Genomic DNA, 20,323 nt, shown 5'->3' with positions numbered 1-20,323 from the left:
CTGGTGGGAACACGGGGAACCAAACCCTGATGCTGGTAGGCAGAACATCAGACTTCTGCAACAGTTGTCTTTCGTCTCCTCTGGTTCTCTGATGTCACCGTCGGACTTTTCAACTCCACAACAGCGATTGCTCTCTGTTAACGGATCACGACCTCAAGCTGCTGCAGTTGTTCACCCCAAGCACAAACAAACATTCATGACAGTGAGTGGTAGAGAGCCGCTGGGTTCAGAGGTCGCGTGTGTTGGCAGTGTGTAATACAGCGCGGGTTTAAATACGAGCGTGAATGAACAGCTGAATGTGAAGCTCATTACTGCTGTCGAGTCAGAGATTGTGCCGCTTAAAGTGAACGCAGAGGAGCCTCGAACAAATTCCTGCCTCTTTATTAAGGTGATCTGTGACCTCGCCTGTGCTAAAATAGAACGATTTTCCATTGTGTGTGTGTGTGTGTGGTGGTAGAGGCTAATACAGAACATATCGGACCTCTTCTCTCCTAAAAAGGAACTTGTTGTCAGTTGAGAGACCACTTAGAGCTCTTATACTCTCGTCAGAGTGCAGATAAAAGCGAATCAGACCTGCTGCTTTCTGAAGCCTCCTCCACTGGAGAGGCTGCAGAGGAGCGTTTTGTTTCACCCCTGGTATGCTGAGAGCTGCCCGCATGCACAAAGACGCCGGTAATAACAGTCAATCTTTGCAAACGTTCAATGGCTGCCAACCAACCAACCGGCTCCGAGCCGTCTCAACAATGGCCAACAAACATCAAAGTCTGCGCGCCGCATGGCGGCCGGTTCCCATCAACTAAATCAACAAGACCTCGGCAGAAAGTAAACTGGCAGAGTTTAACAGGAGTCACGTTCACGTTACACGCCGCTTAAATCTGCCACAACACACACCTCACTTCCATTAAACACACGGGAGAGTGGGTTCCGTCTCAGATGGGTTCTCTGAAACAAACTTCTCAGCTAATATTTGTCACCGTGCCGCTGATCTGTGGTGAAATGTGCTCCAGTGAAAGAACTTTCCAGGCGATCAATCACATTCAGATAAATGATGCGGGGCTAAATGTGTGCAGACACTTCCTCTGAGAGGTGGCGAACCTCCCTGGAGGCGCAGCCGCTCTGGAGACGGAGACCACCTGGCAGAGCGATTCGACCACGCAGCTCTACCTCTCCCTTTGAAAAGTAATAAATGGAGTGAGAGAGGGGGGTTTAGGTTGGACAACAGTGGACTGGTATTCCAGGACCGTTCGCTCATCTCTGTCCACCTGCACCTCAGGCACCTGCAGTCGCCTGGAACGCTTCGAGGATGGAAGGCAGAATTTTCCCCCAGTTAGACGCTGACTGATGATGGTTGAGTCAATCCGCCGCCCAGTTTCTGCTCAACACCCAGAACTACCCAGATGGTTCTGGGGAGTGATGCAGGCTAAAGGGGAAATGCACCTTGATGCCAGAACCTTGTTCCAGCCCACAGCGATTATCAGCTGTTGACAGTCAGTCACCAGCTCCAGCGTGACCTCTGACCTCTCTGACACAGGGTACAGTGAGAGTGGCAGCGGGGGGAGGGAGGTGTTTAATGACACCCGCATCTGCTCTCTGTGACGTGACCTCATTACCTCAATCCATGTATTGATAGGGCGTGTGTGTGTGTGTGTGTGTGTGTGGGGGGGGGGGGGGCAGATTATCCTCAGTCTAACGCCATATTCAACACCGCTACTGGAGCGTCGTTAACACTCAGGAATACAAAGAGAGTCCAACTCTTAATGTGAGCTGAAAGCAACACAAGTTCCTTTCAGAAAACACAGCTAGTAAATAATGTCATTGTTATCATTATTATTCTTTAATGTCTTATTCATGACTTTAGAGAATGAACATCAAATACGCATGTCTGCATATGGGATGTATTTGTAGGAATGTTAAACATGTCGCAAAGAGGAAAAATAGAAATGTTGAAATTCCATTTGGGTTATTTGAGGGCATCAGAGGCGGGAACTCCGCCCTGCTGATATGTGGTTGAGTGTCCTGTGTGAATCTGCTGACCTGCATCAGCATCCATCAGGGTGGCGCTGAAGAGCCTCGGTGCAAGAAAAGGTTAAAAACAGACAAGGACAACAATAAAAACTGGATGTGCTTATCTGATGTCCTGAAAAACACCCTGGGAAACTTTCCTCAGGGGATTCCTTGTTGTGCATCTGATTCAAAGGCTGCTGCCTTTTCCCACGTAACACCATCCGAGGGTGGAGCCCAGCGATGCTGCAGCTTCAACAGATCGTCACATGAGTGCTGATGATTCCTCACCTGCAGACCAACAAGCTCTGACACCAAAACAGCAGAAAGTGCTTTTCAAATTAAGACATTATTACAATGAAAAAAAACAACACAACAAAGCAACACAAAATAATCACGGAGGAAACAACGTTGACTTAAAATCAGTGGCGGAGGAATATTTATGGTGATGAGAACAGACGTGAGCTGACTGAAACCTGTGTAAAGAGTCGAGTTGACCCCCCAGAGATGAGGTACGTTTGTAATCCTACAGGAAGTGGTCATCTCCATGGTTCCGCCACCAACAGGAAGTGGTCATCTCCTGGCTTCTCCACCAACAGGAAGTGGTCATCTCCATGGTTCCTCCACCAACAGGAAGTGGTCATCTCCATGGTTCCTCCACCAACAGGAAGTGGTCATCTCCATGGTTCCTCCACCAACAGGAAGTGGTCATCTCCTGGCTCCTCCACCAACAGGAAGTGGTCATCTCCTGGCTTCTCCACCAACAGGAAGTGGTCATCTCCATGGTTCCTCCACCAACAGGAAGTGGTCATCTCCATGGTTCCTCCACCAACAGGAAGTGGTCATCTCCATGGTTCCTCCACCAACAGGAAGTGGTCATCTCCATGGTTCCTCCACCAACAGGAAGTGGTCATCTCCTGGCTCCTCCACCAAGAGGAAGTGGTCATCTCCTGGCTTCTCCACCAACAGGAAGTGGTCATCTCCATGGTTCCTCCACCAACAGGAAGTGGTCATCTCCATGGTTCCTCCACCAACAGGAAGTGGTCATCTCCATGGTTCCTCCACCAACAGGAAGTGGTCATCTCCTGGCTCCTCCACCAACAGGAAGTGGTCATCTCCATGGTTCCTCCACCAACAGGAAGTGGTCATCTCCATGGTTCCTCCACCAACAGGAAGTGGTCATCTCCATGGTTCCTCCACCAACAGGAAGTGGTCATCTCCTGGCTCCTCCCCCAGCAGCCAATAGGATCGCTCCATGTGATTGTGGTGATTGAATCAGTAAATCAGCTCTGGGGAACAAAAGTTGATGATCTTCCAGGTTCAGTTCATCAAGATCGTCTTCACTAATGAACCCTCTGATGATGCTGGAAGCCTGGATGCTACGTTAGCAGTGCTAAGCTAACGTTAGCCTATGAAGAACTACACCAGTGTCACATGACTTCAAAGTCACCAGCACTGAGCTTCAGGCTTCTTGTGTTTCCTCTGATGACCTTTAATGGCCATGTTTTTAGGATGAATAGCCTCAAAACTAACATACTAACCCATTTACCATCGTATTTTATCTTCTCAGATCTCTGCTGTGATTGTTATACAACAATACGTAATAATTTCATAGCCATTTCAAGTTCAATCATTCATCCTCTAGCAGAATAAACATGTCAGATATTAGGTGTTAAGTGACGCTTGTATTTATTAGTTTCTCATATCCGGGTGGTGTCGATGATGCCAAACCTTTGGGGTTGCTATAGCAACTCCTGTTTGATCCTGTGAGAAAGTTTCACTGAATGAGTCACAGAAAGACAGAATTCCCCCGTGCTGGCGAGGCCTCGGTCTAAAGATCATTCCAGGTTACAGGACCAAGTTGGAGGGAAAATCTCTCTCAGTCCTGGAAAACTGTCTGGAAGCTCCAGAAATCCTTGAAAGGCTGCTCAGTGGGAGTACAACTAATTTCATCAGCCCCCTTGGAAACATTCAACTTAACAAGTGGAAAGCAGTTTGTGCATAAATTAAAGATAATCCAGAGGGAATTATGCAAATATATTCGCCGTGGTAAAGGAGGGGGCAGTGTGGTAGTTTATTGTGAGGTTAAAAAATCTGAGCCAGGGGTTGAAGCTGAAAGGAGGGGAGAGTTTGTGAGCGGGAAGGTTGCATCGTCTGTGAATCACTGAGAAGAAGAAGAAGAGGAGCGGCGCGCCGATGAGCTGCGAGTCAAAGTGTGGATGTAAAAAATCTGAACTGGCAACAATGAATGAGGTTCCATTGAAGTCCAGGTGGAGGCGCTCCGCAGAGAGGAGCGCCGTCACATCGGCTCGTTAACTTCCTATTTGGAGGAAACTCTTAGTTTTCACGCAGAAAGAGAAAGTTATTGCAAACATTGTTGGGGGGCCTGAGAACAAACGTGCAGCTGGGCCCTGCGGACCCCCGCTGGGAGGGAATTCTCTAAATCTGCTCCTTAAAAACCCCACCAGCTACTGTGTGTTTTAATTTCTTTACTTGAAAAAAACTGTCTTTTCCATGTCTTTTCTGTTTGTTTTGGAGGGTTTGTTTGGCAGAAATTTGAAGTAATATTCTGAACTACATTCCCATTTGTGTATTTTTACTACAAACTGTTTTATTTTCGCTCTGAGTGAGATCCTTGTGTCTGCCATGTTGGACAAAAGCTTTGTCTACTTTCTGTCCTGTTTGAGTTCCAGATTGTGGGAACATATTTAAATCGATTCTTCAACTAAAAGTGTATCGTGGCTTTCAAGCACGTACAAATACTTGCAGAAGTTCACCCCCCCAACTTCTCCAGAGTGCAGGAAGAGCCAGCCACATATATTCAGCGTGACGCGAACGGAGACTGACGACAGCTGAACTGTTTACAGTTCTGCAGATCATCGCCGTCTGCTCAGTGATCAGCAAACACTTTGATGTGGAAGATCAGCTAACAGCACTTCCTGCGTGGCGCCAGCGTGGAGCTGACGATGCGATTTAGTTTGTAAAAAATAAATTAATGTTTGTGGATACCGGGGAAGACCTGGGTTGTGCCAGACGACCTGGGGGGCTCGCCGTCAGTCTCCGTTAGCGTCACGCTGAATATAGCGTCACGCTGAATATAGCGTCACGCTGAATATAGCGTCGCCTTCTTAAAATGATCACCTTTGTCATGCTTGTTTTTCAGAATTCACAAAAAACTGGAGACAAAACATCATAAGGAGTTGATTTAGGCACAAAAAATTGCCAAAAAAATGACGTGACGATGATGGAGTCACTAAGGAGTATAAAAAAACATCTTGGCGGTCGTCAGACTTCTACCAGTGAATACTTGAAAGGTAAAATACCCTTCAGATGAAGTATCACTTGTTTCAGCTTTGGAATATTTTCTTTTGAAGTCAGTTTAATATAACAAGATTATCTGCAGTGTTGCATTCTGGGATCCCCACCAAGTGCTTCTCCTTCCCACAAATAAACTGCACACACACACACACACACACACACACACACACACACACACACACACACACACACACACAAATGAATTATAATTTCTGGGTCACTGCTGCTGTTTGAGCCTCCATTTCAGTGCGAGGTGCGAGTGTCTCCCAGGGGTCAGAGGTCGTCGACCCTGTGAACTCCACCACACTCTCTTCAAAACCAAAAACACTCCGTTACGCCGTGTCACTCAGTTACTCCCCGGGTCGTGCTAGCGGCTCCCGGAGGTTCGGGAACCACGTTCACCACAACATGATTCAGGGGGTCCAGATGAATGTGACGCTCAGTTTATACCAACAGTGATGGCATTTTTTTCACAGAAAAAAACGTTTTAATGTAAAAAATTCAATGTGTTTCTGTGAAGCGGATGTCTCAATGCCAGGTGGGAAAGTGCATGGTGGGAAATGTAGGACTCTTGGCTCATACGGGTGAACAAACCGCTGAGATCCCGTCTAACGGGTTCTTAAATCTAAAATTGTCAGTTTTATGAATTCTTAAATGAGTCTCATTTTTGATATTCGTCATGGACGCCGTGTGGGTCCAGGCGGGGCCATCGCAGTTGAACCAAACTCCATTTTGCATTTCTGGTTACAGTCATTAGAATTTCCATCAGGGGAGAAAAGGTCTGTAATATTTAGTGTGTGCGTATATTTGCACCTTTTATTCTGCAATTTGAACCTTCAAACACTGTCCCACTTTAACGGTGGATAAGTTTATATCCTTTGAATTTCATGCTTATCAGTTTTATTTTTTTATTTTTTTTGGTTCTTTCTTTCTGTCCGACCACATTCAGGCCCTTATTTCTCCTCCTCTCTCCTACCACGGAGCCCCGGAGTGGGAAAACCCTGGATGGTGGTGGAGGAAGCGAGGGCACAGCGGCTGACACCGTAAATAAATAAATAACTGCTGGTGGTTGTGGTGGAGGAAGTGAGGCCGGGGTGGCTGCGGGCTGTGGGCGGTGCACCACGTCAGTCTGGCGGCTCCCCTTCACTCAGTCAGTCGGTCCGGAGGAGAGCGGACGGAGAGGAACCACCTGAACCTTTGAGGCCACCACCGAGGAGCCGAGCGCGGCAGCATGGATCTGTGAGGCGCCGCGGGCCGACCGGGACCTGCCCCCACCCGCACCAGAACGCCTATCCCGATCTGTTCATCCCGCTCATCCGCGACCTCGCTGCCGACATGGAGCCCGGACGCTGCCGGCTGCTGCTCGCTGCTCAGCTCGTCCTCCTCTGCCAGCGAGGTAAGACGCGTTTACGGCCGCCTTCCGTCGGGGTTTATTTTTAAGTTGCTGCGCCAACTTTGAGGTGATTGCGCAGCAGCTCCAAGAGAACAGGGAGCGGGACTCCAGAAATCCGCAGGCAGTCTGCGGATTTGTACTCTACTTGTTGCAGTTTTTGGTTCCTGTGAATCCGCTCGCGGAACGTCCAGGGAGCCGCGCGTAACGTGGCGCGCGTCTTCAGGCGATATTCAGGGAAGCTTTTATTCTGTTTTGAGGTCGAATCCTCAGTCGAGGTGTTGTTTTTCTTCTTCTTGCTGGTAATCTGGCGCTCCTGTCAGTGGGGTCGCAGATTAAAACGTTGCAGAGGCGCAGAGCGGCTCCTATCAGCTCCAAACCGGAGCTGTCACGCGTGAAAGGAGACGTTTGGACACGGTGCTCTGACCGGCTCATTCGGAGTTTCAGGGGCTCCATGTCTGGCACCAGCAACAGCAGGGACCCAGGGCCGCTGCCACAGATGGTACCACCGCTGAAGTACCGACGTTCCCCGTCCTGGCGAACTCGGAACCGCTGATAGGTGGTGGAGTCGGAGGCAGTTGGAGGTGGAACAGGTTGTTCAGGTGGTTGCAGGCGACTGCTTGGTCTCGTCTGCTGTCAGAACGGCAGAGATGCAGGTTCAGAGACAACACGCGGGGGTCCAGGCCGGGGGGCAGCCGGGCCAGGCCAGGATGACCGCGGTGGACCCGCAGCTTTGGTTTTGTTCAGAAGCTGAACTTGAACACTGTGACCAGGGACACAAAGACAATATTTATGTATTGATGAGTTATCGGTCACATGATTGGTGGCTCGATCGATATCCCAAATAAAATGTGTCTCTCTTGGGTGTTTTCCTAAAATGGTGTGTGATTATTTTCAAAGGAGAAATAGAGCTGGGCGACTGTCTGCCTCCTCAGTCCGTTACTGTCACGTGATCTTTCAGCAGCAAAAGCGTTGGAGGCCATCTTTGAGTCCCAGTGGATGTGGGAACTATTTGAGTCCTCCAGGTGCTCCTCAGATATTGCATTCATATCAGGTGACAGTGACCTCCGACAACCAATGTCTTTTCAGGCCCTCCTTATCTGCGGCTATCAGATTGCGATGCGTGCTACTGGGGCGGAGGAATGCGGTCGAGGTGTGACGCCACTGGACAGAATTAGCATGGATAAGTACTTGTGTAGTCCTGTGGATGTTTTTACCACCCAAACAGGAAGTATTCCAGGTAGTGTCAGCTTTGGTCGTGACCTGGAGAGTTTGTGTAGCTGTCGTTAGCCGTCCTTCTCCGTTAGCCGTCCGTATCCGTTAGCCGTCCGTCTCCGTTGGCTTCCAGCTACACTTCAACACTAATATATGTCCTACTGGACAAATTTGTGCAGAGCAACATGTTGTTATGTTGAGAGGACGGTAGTTTTGTGTTCCAATCAGCTCCAATGTGCATCGATGCTTTCTAAATTCAAACATCTGTCATTTCTGTTTCACTTGCTTAAACCGAACGTCGGTGGTCTGGGCTACAAAGGTCTGGTACGGACCACCAGACCGTCCTGCAGCTGAGTGCTTAGAGGTGTTTTCCAGCTGGTATCCCCCCCCCCCCATCTTACGGTTCGCCAGCAGTGTGCCAGGGAGGTAACTGATCTGCTTGGTTGAATCTTTTGGGGGGCGGGATGTGAAACAAAGATTAGGGGAGAAGCTGGCCAGAGCCAGTTTTAGCTGAAGAGGTGGGAAACCTTTTATGCTTGGGTTCAGTGAGTTTGGATATGTGCTGCAGGGTTCGGTACCGGCTCCCTCGTGCCTCCTCCTTTTTCATTTTAAATGATGCTTTGATGGGAAGTCGGGGGCACAAAGGAGGTGCCGGCTTGCCGAGTAGGCGGTGACGGTGGCGGTGGCAGTGGCAGCCCAGGATTTGGGAAGGAGAAAAGACACTTGAGGGGAAAACTCAGCACCATCTGCCCTCCCAAAAGATATTTGGGAATGGGCAGTGCCAGCCGGGTCCTGCGCTCCGTCTGGGCTCCTCGGGTCTCCAGTTGTTCTGGGGTCTGTTGGCAGATGGCGTCACAGTCAGGGAGTCTGTCAATCAAACGTGTGCAGCTGTCGAAGTGCAGTCCACCTCCAGGGGCAGGGGGCATGCCTGGATACCCCTCAGCCATTATGAGCGACGCTGCCTCACAAAGGTGGAGTCCAGACATCCGCACAGTGCTGAGTCTGTCCCAGTCTGTGCTGGTTTCTCCACCAGAAGCACCAGATCCCCTCCCTCCTGCACAGGTGCCCCCAGAAACCAGAGGAGGCGCTAGAGCAGTGACCAGGACTCAAGCCATCATCCGGCTCCCCGCCCACAAGTTGTTACAAAAACCTGTAATCTTAACTGGATTCTGTCTGTAAGCAAAAACAAGACTCTCCACCCCCGTCGACTTTCCTCCCTTTATGATTCACATCGTCACCTCCTCACTTTCGATTTTCCATCATTTCATCTCTCCATCTCTTGATCCAGACCTTCCTCACCACAGACGACCTTTGCTGCTCCACCGGTTGTCTGGAAGTAAAAACACGCAGACCTCCAGTTGGGGCAGGGAGGGTATTTGATGACCAGATTAGCAGGTATTAGCCTTTCAATCAGGCAAACTCAGGGGCCACTGGTTTGAATCCTCCTGAGTCGCCTCTGTTTTTCTCCCCACTGGCCCTCGGCTGAATGGAGGCCGGGGTTACGTGGGGAAACAGCCAGCCAGGTCCTCGGCAGAGGTCAGCTGAGGAGGTCCGACCGTCCTGCGCCGCCTCCTCGGGTTCAGCCTGGTGAATTATGCTGTCAGAGGGGAGATTTGTTTTGTAACAGTAGGAAAGAGGGCAACTACAAAAAGAAGGGACGTGTGAGTGAGGGGGGTAGAAGGAGGGGAAGGAGGGAGGGAGGGAGAGCCAGAGAAAAGAAAGGCTGAGCGGTGGTTTCATGGGGGGGGGGGGGGGGGGGCATTTAAGTGTGACGCATGATGGCACTGCGATTTGTCCCGGTGGCGGCGGCAGCGGTGGTGTGAGTGTGGGAGCGCCATGGGCGAGGAGGAGGAGGGTCATCACACACGCATTCTCCCTCCGCCACCTCGAGGTTGGAGAGATGGAGGGCAGGTTAAGCAGCACTCCTGCCTTCATTAGTCTTCGTTAAACCCCCCCCCACCACCACCACCTCGCTGTGGGTCCCAGCTCGGTTCTCAGGCCTCGTCCCTTCACACGCTTTAAAAAAAAAAACAACAACCAAAAAACCCACATGTCCTGACAAGCTGTGCATGTGACCTCAGAACTCTCAAGGCTGGAAACGACCACCTCTGAATACAAGCGCTCTCTAGTGACCGCATCAGTGATGACGGCACAAATGAGGCCATCGCTGTTGTTGTGTCGTTGGCTGTTTGTCTCCATGGGCTACGAGCCAAGCATACGTGGCCGGCTCTTGCTACGTCCTGGAGTCAGAGTCGAACTTCCTCACCCAGTTGTGAGTACTTATAAGAAAAAACAAATACATTTTGGGTGAAGGATCACTTTAAGATGGAAACTTTTGCGGTATGTTTCCTGCCAGCCGGATCTTTGTTTGTTCTTTTTTTCACGTTCCTTCTCTCCGGCTCCTTTTCTCCTCACGTCTCTTAATCTCTCATTTTCTCTCGTCCTTTCACAGCGTCCCTGTGCTGCTGAACATCCTCCGTCACCCTGTTGTCCCACATGTCTCCCCCTCTTCCAGCCTCATGCATTCATCCCTCTACTGTCCTCCCCCCGCTCTCTCCCCTGCAATGTTTTTTAATCCTCATTTGTCTCCTCTCTGCTTTCTGTTTTTTTTTTTTTTTTGGTGAGCCAACCATCTTGTCTTTGCTGGTGTCCGTCTGGCGCTCCGCCACCACCATCGCTCTTCTCCTTCTTGTCCCCCTCGCTGCCCTGGACGCTGTAATGGATGACGGGGCAGATCCGGGTGGCCCGCGGTGCCTCTGAAAGGGGGGCCACTCACACCGGAGCCCATTGCAGGGGAGAACAAGTGGAGCCCCCGTAGAGTAGCTGGTGGAGAGCCATTCGATTTGTCCTCCACTTTTTTTCTCCTCCTCACTCCTCAGCTGCTGCAAGTGTGTGGTCTCTCCTCCGTCCTGGACATTCGATGGTCCTCGCCTCGCCAATGGCTGAATGAAAAATCCCTAAAGGTGACGCAGAGAAAAGGCCAGCGATAAAAGGCCTGCGTGGAGTACACGGGTCGGTCAAAGTCCTCCTCAGTGAAAAGGCCGGTTGGCTCCTTTTCTTCTCGGCTCTCCGGCTGCTGGAGGGGATCTAAGCAGGTGAATGTGGCGATGCTTTAGGCAGATGTGAGTCCGCACAAAAGGATTCAAAGGGCCTCAACGGGGCTTTTCAAGTATTTACAGAACATTTACATTTACATTTCAGGCATCGGTCTGATCCTCTTACCCAGATCAGCTTCTATTGAGTGCAGCAGGAGAATGAGCTTAAAATGCTCCATCAGCGACATTACAAGCTAACGGTGGCGGGGGTCAAGATGCACAGAGCCCCAGAGGAGCAGAAGAAGAAGAGCTAATACAGAGTGTGAGCCTCCATACACTCAAAACAACTGATAAATCAAATGAATAAATGATTTTCCTGACCCCTCTGGTTGCTCCTGAGCTTTGCTTTGATCCGATTCACATTTACGGGAGTGAAACCTCCAACGGCGAAGACCAAGTTTCTTCTGGAACGTCAGAATTAAAACTGTTACCATCTGATATTAGCAGTCACGCCTTCTGAGAAGCGACTGATGAAGGAAAAGAAACGGTTTCGTTGTTGATGAACGTAATCAAAGCCGTCCGCTGGCAGTGAGGCGACCTCAACGTTAGCTCAACGTTAGCTCAATGAGGTTTGCTTTCTCTTAAAACAAATGACGTCATACATCGGCCGCCACGACCGGTCGGTGCTCGAGGTCCACAGCCTCAGTAGTGTAGATGCAGACAAAAACATTGTTTAGCGAAAACTGACGCCAGCCGAAGTGTTTTCCTGACTGATGATTCCAGTCCGAGGGAAAGCCCTGGTTCGTTGCATCCTCAACGTTTGTTTGTCCTATGAATCGACGAAGCCGCTTCTCACTTTTGTGGTGAAGGCCATAAAATTGATGTCTGCTTTAAAGCAGTTGAGCGATGAGTTAAACTTTGAATTGTTTTTTCTATCCTTCCTGCGTGTTCAGCAGGCGACAAAAACGTTTGAGTGAAGCAGCTGCAGATCCAGATGTGGCCAGTTAGGCTGAAGTGCCCGAAAATTACAGCAGTGAACTGTAATGGGAAGCAGGCACAAAGTGACACTGGCAGCTGGTGGAGGAAGCGAGGAGGACTCCCAGGAAGGTGTGCTTCGAGCGGCCATGTTGTTGATCTTATCCTGAAAAACTTGTCGGCGCCTCAGCTCGTCCCACGTGTTTACGCCTCTCTTCCATCACTTGGGTCTTCTGCGAGATTCCAGCTTCCTGATGAGGGAAAGTCACGAAATCAAACCGCTTGCGCTCGTGACTGCAGGCGACCACAGGCTGATGGTGCGGTGGTGGAGGGACGGCAGGCGTGTTTATCGGTGCCAGGGATATTCCAGCTGATGTCTTGAGGATTGGCAGAGGGGCGCATGGGGATGAAGGTGGGCTGGGAGGCAGCTGGATGTGGAACAGCAGGAGGTCGGCACTAACCAGCTCCAACCTCACCGCCACATCTGGAGCGCCGGGAGCAGAGGATATTTTTAGGGACAAAGAAGGTTCACCCCGACTCTTCTCATAGGAGAGTCAAAATTTCTGTTTATAATGAAAATGTAGTCAGTAAAGTTATGGGTTCAGTTATAAACAATGTAAAAAGATGAATATGATGATGTTAGTGTGAGATCATATAAGATGATTAAAGTCTTAGAGGGTTACATTTTGGCCTAAAAAGCAAATATCAGGAAACACGATTAAATCATGAAAAGAGGAAAACATTTATTTTACAGTCCAAAACGATGACGCTGAGTTTGTTTGATTAACGGGGGAGTTCCTGCTGAAGTGTGTCAAGGTTAAAGGAGGACGAAGTGTGGAATCCATAATTTCCCCCGCTGTTCATTTCAATTAGGTCGTCCCTCAAAATAGTCATGCATTCCCCAAGGCGCCGTCACAAAATGTCCGCCTGCTAATGAGACTGTGATTGTGCTGCGTGGCGGATTCATGCAGGTGAAAAAAGCAATTAGTTGTGTAGCTACCGACCGCCGCTCCTGCTGCGACCCGCAACTGATGTGGTGATGACATCACCTGGCATGGCGGCTGACGTCCTGCTGGCAGACAGAGAGGACAGGAGGCACTTTGTGTTGTTGGACGCGTGAAAGAAATGATGCACCTCTTTGTCCTGCCCCTCCAGTTACGCTCAGTAGCGACAGTGGTGTTCGTACAGGGGTGGGGTTAATAAAGATTCTTCTTCCCACTCATTTTTGGGATTAATTAATCGATCCCCGCCGCTTCCCCGAAGGCTGCTGGGATAGGCTCCACCCCCCTGGCCACCCTGAACAGGAAAAGAAGTAGAAAATGGACGTTTGTTGAATGGAGGTCATTCATATTGTAAAAAATGCTGCTCGAAATAAGTGATATTCTTTCAGTCCAAGTACAGAAGAAATCCAACTTTACGAGGTTCGACTCTGTGCTCCACGTGAGCAAAACATTCAACACTGACCAGGACACGGAAATATAAATTGCCACAAGAGGGCGTGTCCGTGTTTGATTGACAGCAGCTGGAGGAGCGTGTCCGTGTTTGATTGGCATCAGGTGAAGGCGCATGTTGAGTGTTTGACAGCAGCTGGAGGGTGGCCATGTGTTTGACTGACAGAAGCTGGGGGCGTGTCATGTGTTTGACAGAAGTGGAAGGGGCGTGTCTTGTGGCTGACAGACAGCAGCTGGAGGGGCGTGTCTATGTTTGACTGACAGAAGCTGGAGGGGCGTGTCTGTTTGATTGACAGCAGCTGGAGCGACGTGTCCGTGTTCGATTGGCATCAGGTGAAGGAGCATGTCATGTGTTTGACTGACAGCAGCTGGAGGCGTGTCATGTGTTTGACTGACAGAAGTGGAAGGGAAGGGGCGTGTCCTGTGTCTGACTGACAGCAGCTGGGGGCGTGTCATGTGTTTGACTGACAGAAGTGGAAGGGGCGTGTCCTGTGTCCGACTGACAGCAGACTCGAAAGAGTCGAGTTTTCAAAGACTAAAGATCAACATATGGGGACATGGTGGTTGGAGCTGAAGGTTCTGTGAGCGTGAGACCACCTGCATGGACGCTGTGTTTGTTTACACGTGTAATCAGAGACAGACCAACCGTGATCACCGCTTTGTTGCGTGATTGAAGCCAACATGAGCCACATGCTACACACATGCAGTTAGTCCTTATTTATGTTCCGCTCGCTGGAGGATTTAAACACATAAAATGTCTCTGAGCTTTTTGTGTTCTGGCCATTTCCTCCTCTCTTCTCCACTAAATCTTCCTCTCCTCATAAACAAATCACTGTGAATGGGAGCGCTGTGTTTAAACATCCCGGCCTCGCTCTGGATGTTTGGAGGTGGCGAACAGGGAGCAGGAGGCGGAGTGATGCAGAGTTTGGCAAACAGCGAGCGGCCGACATTAAAACGCTGAGACTGTCGGCGTTGCTGCTGACGACTGCTGTAAATAAGGAAGCTGAGACTGAACAGGCCGTCCTCTTGAGCTGCTGCTGAGGAGTCCGGATCAAACAGTTGGTTAGATTGTAGTTTGCTTTGTGATGTCATCACGCCAAAACACAACGGCACAATTAAAAAGCCTTTGATTCATTTCAACTCCGTCAGCATCGCTCACACTCCGGCGGTGTCTTTTGTGCTTGTGTGCCTCTCTGACTCTGATTGGCTGTTAGCAGCGTGTAGTTGTTGTACAAGGTCAGAGCTCTTTGTCTCTTTGACTCCTCATACATCTAAACACACTTACAATTCAATACAAGTGCGCGCTCGTGTGTGTGTGTGTGTGTGTGTGTGTGTGTGTGTGTCCAGTTGCATGACTTGTTTTTCGAGCTCATTGACAAGTGGGAGTGAAGCTGTGAGCAGGAGATCCTTGTATGGACAGTTTTCTCTTCTGTTTGACAGCTGGTATTTGCTGCCTGGTCCATTTGTCCAGGAAGTACTGAGTCTCTCCTCCTGCTCTCGATCCTGGAGCGCTCATTCCAAGTGAACTCATCCTCTCTGCTTCTTTCATGTCTCCGCCTCCTTTTAAGGCCGATGGACTTGACCGGATATAATCCGCCAAATTTTGTTCCTCTGCCATTTCTGGTTAAAAGGCAAAGATCAATGAGGAGAACTTCAACCTGGATGAGTTTAGATTTCTCCCCTATGTTCCTGCCCCCAGCAGCAGTTTGTACAGTTCTCCGTTAGAACCGACTTCTCATCTTTCTAGTGCCTTCGGCGCTGTAACGAGGGGCTGCGATTCCCTCTGGGAGGTCCTCTGGTGGAGGATCTGCTCGATGAAGCACTGCATCTGCTGTCTGAAGCTCTGAACCTCTTTCACTGGGAAAGACTCAAAGCCAGTTTGAGGATGATGAAGGGAACCATTGTTTTCCATCCTGTCCTCCTCCATAGAAGAGAGGGAGGCTGCGTTCCTCCCAGGGGGGAGTCTGTAGAGGGAGAGGGAGGTGAAGCTTGATCCTAGATGGATTTTTGCATGAAGCAGCAGGCTGATGAGGTGTAAATATCACTTCCTGCATTTGCTCTGTAAGCTGTTGCTGTCCACCAAGTGACCACAGCACATGAACATGACGCCACCAGGTGCTTCTGACACTCATCTGACCACAAGCGATTCAGGGTCTTCCTTGGCCCAGGCTCCGCCCCTCCACCAGCGTGGGTGACAATCAGTTTTGTAGTTTTGGCATCCATACTTACTGCATTATGACTGAGCTACTGACTGAAGCAGGCGGTGGACGATGGGACCACGCGAGTCCCGGTCCTCTCTCATTTGTCTCTAACAGACAGGGCCCGTCCTCCAGTAGCCTCCAGGAGGCTTTGTTATGACAGGCGAGCCGCTTCGCTTGGTCTTTTCTCGCCGCCTGCCGTCAGATGAGACCCGCAGTCGGACCTCTGAGGGCTGAAACAGTCCAGCTGCTCATCCTCGGCGCTCAGCCTGCCAGGGAATGTCAGCCTACCTGGCTTCTTGGACTGTTAGGGTTGCTGGATTTGAACTGAGCGCAGGTTTCCTGGACTCTTCAGGTCATCTGCTGTAATCCAGGTCTTCTTAATCCAGCCAGATGATCAATAAACCAACAACACTTTGATTGAAGTTAAAAACGAACAAACTAAAACAATTCTGGTTTGGCGCTCCTGTGACTGGACGACGACTCACAGTTTCAGGCTCAAGACTCTGAAATGTGAGTGAGGATGAGAGCACAAACACTTTTTTATTGAAGGATCGCTTCAGAACTCAGTTTTTCAGAAAAACAACTCTCGGTGGCGTGATAAGAGTCGTCTACCGAGACGGACAATCACTGCAGCGGAGCGCGTCACAGATCAACTGACTCCTCTTTCAGAAATATCCTTCACTCCTATTGGCCGTCACCTCAATCACATGACTCCAAACTTGATTTAGTCCTTAAATTCATAATCAGGTATTCAGTTACTGGCAAGGTTAGAATCCGTCTCGCCACTCGTTGCCTCTGTAGAAAGAAACACAGACTTGACGGTGATTGTTGAGGAACAGGAGGAGCTCAAACCGCGCAGGCTGTCCTCAGATTAACCTGAACCCCCCCCCCCCCCCCCCGCAGCCCCCCCACACAGCCACACATGAGGAGCAGAGAGGTGGAGCTTTGGGTGGACGTAGGGGGTCGGGGTTAGTCAGATTCTGGCGCCGCCACCCGTTCTCACCCCCTCGGCCTGTGGACGTTCTGGCTCTCCCAGCGTTCAGCTAATCCTCTTATTCAGCGTCCGGCTGGCGAGCGCGGGGATCCCACAGACCGAAGTGGCGAGCCGGCCACTCTCCGCTGAATAAAGACACTGACACAGTTGTGGTCTCTTTCTGTCGGTGCAGACGCTGAGCTTCAACTCATTCACTGTTGTCCTGTGAACAGATGCATGTCGCTGTCATCACCGTGGTCACCGCCGTGGTCATTTCCTCCTCTCTATTGATCTTAGCTCAGCTGTGACTCCACCGCATAGTTTAGTTTTGGTGAATCAGATCTGACACCAGGTGATGACTGAATCTACAGGCCGACTGGGAGGGTGCCATGTGACTTCGCTGCCTCTACTCCTCCGCCTGGGTCAGCGCCGTTGTTTTTCGGCAGCATCCCACAAAAGCTATCAACTGTCTGAGCCAAGGAGTAATCCATTCCACCATGAGGCAAAATAGTCTTAGCGCCACCTGGTGGTAACAGGAAATGACAAGTGTTTTTTACACATTGATGTCCTCCTTGTCCAACCAGAGCCTCTCAGAAGACTCCTTCAGAACCTGGTGACGGGTCGCTGTGAAGACAGAGGGGTTACCGTGGCGAAGAGGCGGCCATGTTTGATATCTGACTGTAGAACAGGAAAGTGTAGTAATTGGAGTCACATGGTCAAATCTGTGACGAGAATCCTGAAGAGGGTTCAAGCTCAATTTAAGTCATGGCGCCACCTGGTGGTTGAGGGGAAGAGGGTCCTTGAAAAAAACAATGAAAAAGATGACTTAAAGTCTTGAAAAAGGAGTTGCTTTTTAATTTCAAGAGCAACAGCAGACGTTTCAGCCGTCTGGCTCTCAGTGCTCGCCACCTGGTGGTTACAGGAAGTAAAACTGGTGGAAAAAACATCACATGACTGTGTCATAATCCCAGGCTAAAACTGCGTCCTCCTCTGCCACCCCTCCGTGCCAGGCGTCAAGCTTCTGTATCTGTTACCCTGCTATAGTCAGGTGGTGGAGAGGTTTGAGTCGATGTGATCTTTAGACCGCCAGAAGAATAAGTGAGTCATTAGCAGCCATGTTGGATGTCAGGCCTCCTCTGTTGTGCCCTAACATTTACAGCAGGTGGTTTCTTTGTACTCCCTGACAACAAAGGTTTCAGCCCAACTGTGTCCACCATTGTCGCGCTGGCGTGGCGTGTAACTGAAACCTGCAGCGGTTGAAGTGAGCATGTCAGAGGAGTTGTATTTACCTGCAGCAGGACAATGGCGAGTCAGCAGATGCTCCGCGGTGAGAAAAGAACAGCCGTGTCTGGGAAATCCGGAGAAAATCCCAGAGGAGTTCTAGAGATACAGAGGTGGTCTTGACCACCGAAATCCTAGTGGACATTTGAGCCCAATTAGAGGAGGTTCCTGTGAGGCGCTGCAGAGAACCATGAAAGAGACGGAGAACACGAGAGCAGAGGACCTGGAGGGGAACAGAGTGAAACTTGAACTTCTTTGATAAATTATTTTACAAGAAATAAAAACAGTTTAAACAGCTTTTTAAAAGTGCAAATAAGTTCAACCAAAATTGTAAAAAAAATACACATTGACAAGTTTACAAGTTCTACAAACAAACAGGATCTTCACGTCCTGCATGAGCACAGCTGGACACCCGAGGCGTTCTAGAGATACAGAGGTGGTCTTGGTATCACAATGACCATGTAGAAACCTCCTCACCTCCCTGTGACTGAGATAAAAGCCTCCCATTGCTTGAACTTCTCCCCTCTGACCTTTAAGCCAGAGGTCGTGACCTTGCTGCTGCCTGGGTGTCTTGGCAGCTGAGATGAAGTGAAAGTGCCAGAGTGAATAACGGCACCAGAGTCTGCGAAGTCACATGAAGGCCAGAGGAACGCCGTCACTTCTCCCCGCCAGCCTGATTGTTTCTTTATTGCTGCTGTCGGCTGGGAGCTGCAGCGCAGCTGGAAAGTGCCGCTCTAAATCACTGTGTGTGTGCACATGCAATGATTCATGGGAAAGCAGCAGGCCGGGAGGTTTAGTTCCACTTAGCTGCTCTGTTACTCTTCTCATCTGAGCAACAGGAGCTTCAGTGTTGTTTTAACCTGCTGTAGATCCAGAGATTAGGTTCGTCTCCTGATGCCCCGTCAGGAACAAGAAAGATTTTGTTGTCTCAGGGGAAGGAAATCTGACGGAGCGGCATTGCACCGTTAACCGTGACCACGATTCAGGCCTCCAACGATTACACACACCATCGATTGATACTCACTCTTACACAACACCACACTCACATTTCCAAAACATCAGGCTGGAAACCTTTTCTTTCTTTTAAATGTTCTCGAAGCGAAGCGCCTGGAGAGACGGGGTGTTTGAGGTGGAGGAAAAAACACTGTGGTGCTGAAGCTAACATGCTAGCAATGAGTCACCTGTTGCGCGGTCCCAGGTGCTTTGGCCTGGCGGGGTTTCCACTCAGGGCCACCAACCCTGACACTGCATTCTAGCCAAGTAACTAGCGAGGATGCTAGCTGGGTCCGTCATCCTGGACTTCCTCGCCAGCTCAGTGGTTAAACACTAGCTTTACCACTAGCAGGTTCTGCTAGCGTTAGCATAACTCACTGCTAGTGAGCTCGCTGTAAATCGTCTCCTTCACTTCATCAAAAACTGAAGTTCCAAAGTGAAGAGCTGTAACCAGGGAACAAGCGCCTGGTTTGTGTTTAACGTTCTTCAGTGACAGAGAGCTAGAACCCAAAGACGTCTGACCCCCACTTCCCACAGCTTCAGCATTATTCTGTCTGAGGACCTTCACTGCTGCGGCGCAGCTGTCGCTGTTCTGACTCTCTCACCTGGGGTTATCTGTGTCATCATATTCAAGGATGCTGATTGGCTAACTGGTGCTCACCGCGTCCAACGCTCCTGACTGGAGTCTTTCCAGGCAGCAAAGTGCTCTCAGCTGACGCCAGACCCTCATTCTGTGGGTGAGGCGTGCTAATGCTAGCAGCACCCGTGAGCAGGGAGTGAGAGAACACCAAGGAGGTCATGTTTTGACCTGCATCTGTTGTTTATCCGTCTCTGACCGGGATGATGAAACACCCAGCAGCTGATATTAAGGAAACTTGGTGGAAGGTTAAGGGGAGGATCTGACTGGTTTCTACTGCGGCCTCACAGCAAAAAAGTTCCGGGCTCGAGCCCCGGCGTTCCCTTTGGTCTGTTTTTGACTCCAGACCAAATTTAATCTTACATTTTGTCTGATTGTCACAATAAAAATCTTCATTTAACCTTCGCTTTCTGCACCATTTTAATTGTGTTCATGCAATCTGACCCTGCTGGAAGTTGTAATCTCAAACTTTCAGAGTGATTGTGATCTCCATTTTAACTCATGAACATTTAATCTCCTGCAGCTACTCTGGCCAGATTAGGGGCAGCCTGCACGCTCGCTCCTGCTCCACACGAGAACTTCCTGTCCAATGTTCTTAATATCAGGGAAGCCGAAGGTGCCACCCTGCAGGCAACATCTTCCTTCTGCAGACTGTCAAACCTCTAATCTGGATTAGACGGCTATCATCCAGCGCTCGGGGGGAATAAACGGTGCCCAGCAGGAAACCTCATCTCCTAATTTACTGCAGACTAAGACTGAACGAGCTTAACCGGGTCAGGAAATGTAATTTGGTAAAGAACGAGCTCCACAGGGAAGTCTGACTGAGTGGAGATCGCAGTTTGGAGTTTGTAAA

General features: G+C 49.9%; 1 protein-coding gene and 1 long non-coding RNA gene across 7 annotated transcripts in view; both read left to right on the top strand.

Annotated features, from left to right (window-relative positions):
- The first annotated feature begins 5,211 nt into the window (after positions 1–5,211).
- The window catches only part of ptprz1a (protein tyrosine phosphatase receptor type Z1a), a 51,331-nt gene continuing 36,219 nt past the window's right edge, over positions 5,212–20,323 (top strand). For 2 of the 6 annotated variants that reach the window (XM_086209823.1, XM_086209821.1), the window contains exons 1-2: positions 5,873–6,098; positions 6,269–6,715. In XM_086209823.1, the coding sequence (XP_086065949.1) occupies positions 6,655–6,715 (61 nt within the window). In that variant the 5' untranslated portion in view covers positions 5,873–6,098; positions 6,269–6,654. Of the gene's footprint in view, positions 5,316–5,872; positions 6,099–6,268; positions 6,716–20,323 lie in introns of those variants that run through there. The other 4 variants (XM_086209822.1, XM_086209824.1, XM_086209826.1 and 1 more) reach the window with 4 other exon arrangements.
- LOC147259444 (uncharacterized) lies at positions 9,686–11,362 on the top strand. The gene is made up of 3 exons (XR_015117283.1): positions 9,686–10,264; positions 10,377–11,019; positions 11,126–11,362. It is a non-coding gene; the product is annotated as an uncharacterized LOC147259444 (long non-coding RNA).

Source organism: Aulostomus chinensis, chromosome 7, assembly GCF_037954235.1.
Source record: "Aulostomus chinensis isolate RoL2024-O1b breed Wild chromosome 7, RoL_Achi_v1.0, whole genome shotgun sequence".
Classification (NCBI taxonomy): domain Eukaryota; kingdom Metazoa; phylum Chordata; class Actinopteri; order Syngnathiformes; family Aulostomidae; genus Aulostomus; species Aulostomus chinensis.
Note: the sequence above shows the minus strand (reverse complement) of the source record. Positions and strands in the feature narration are given on the sequence as shown.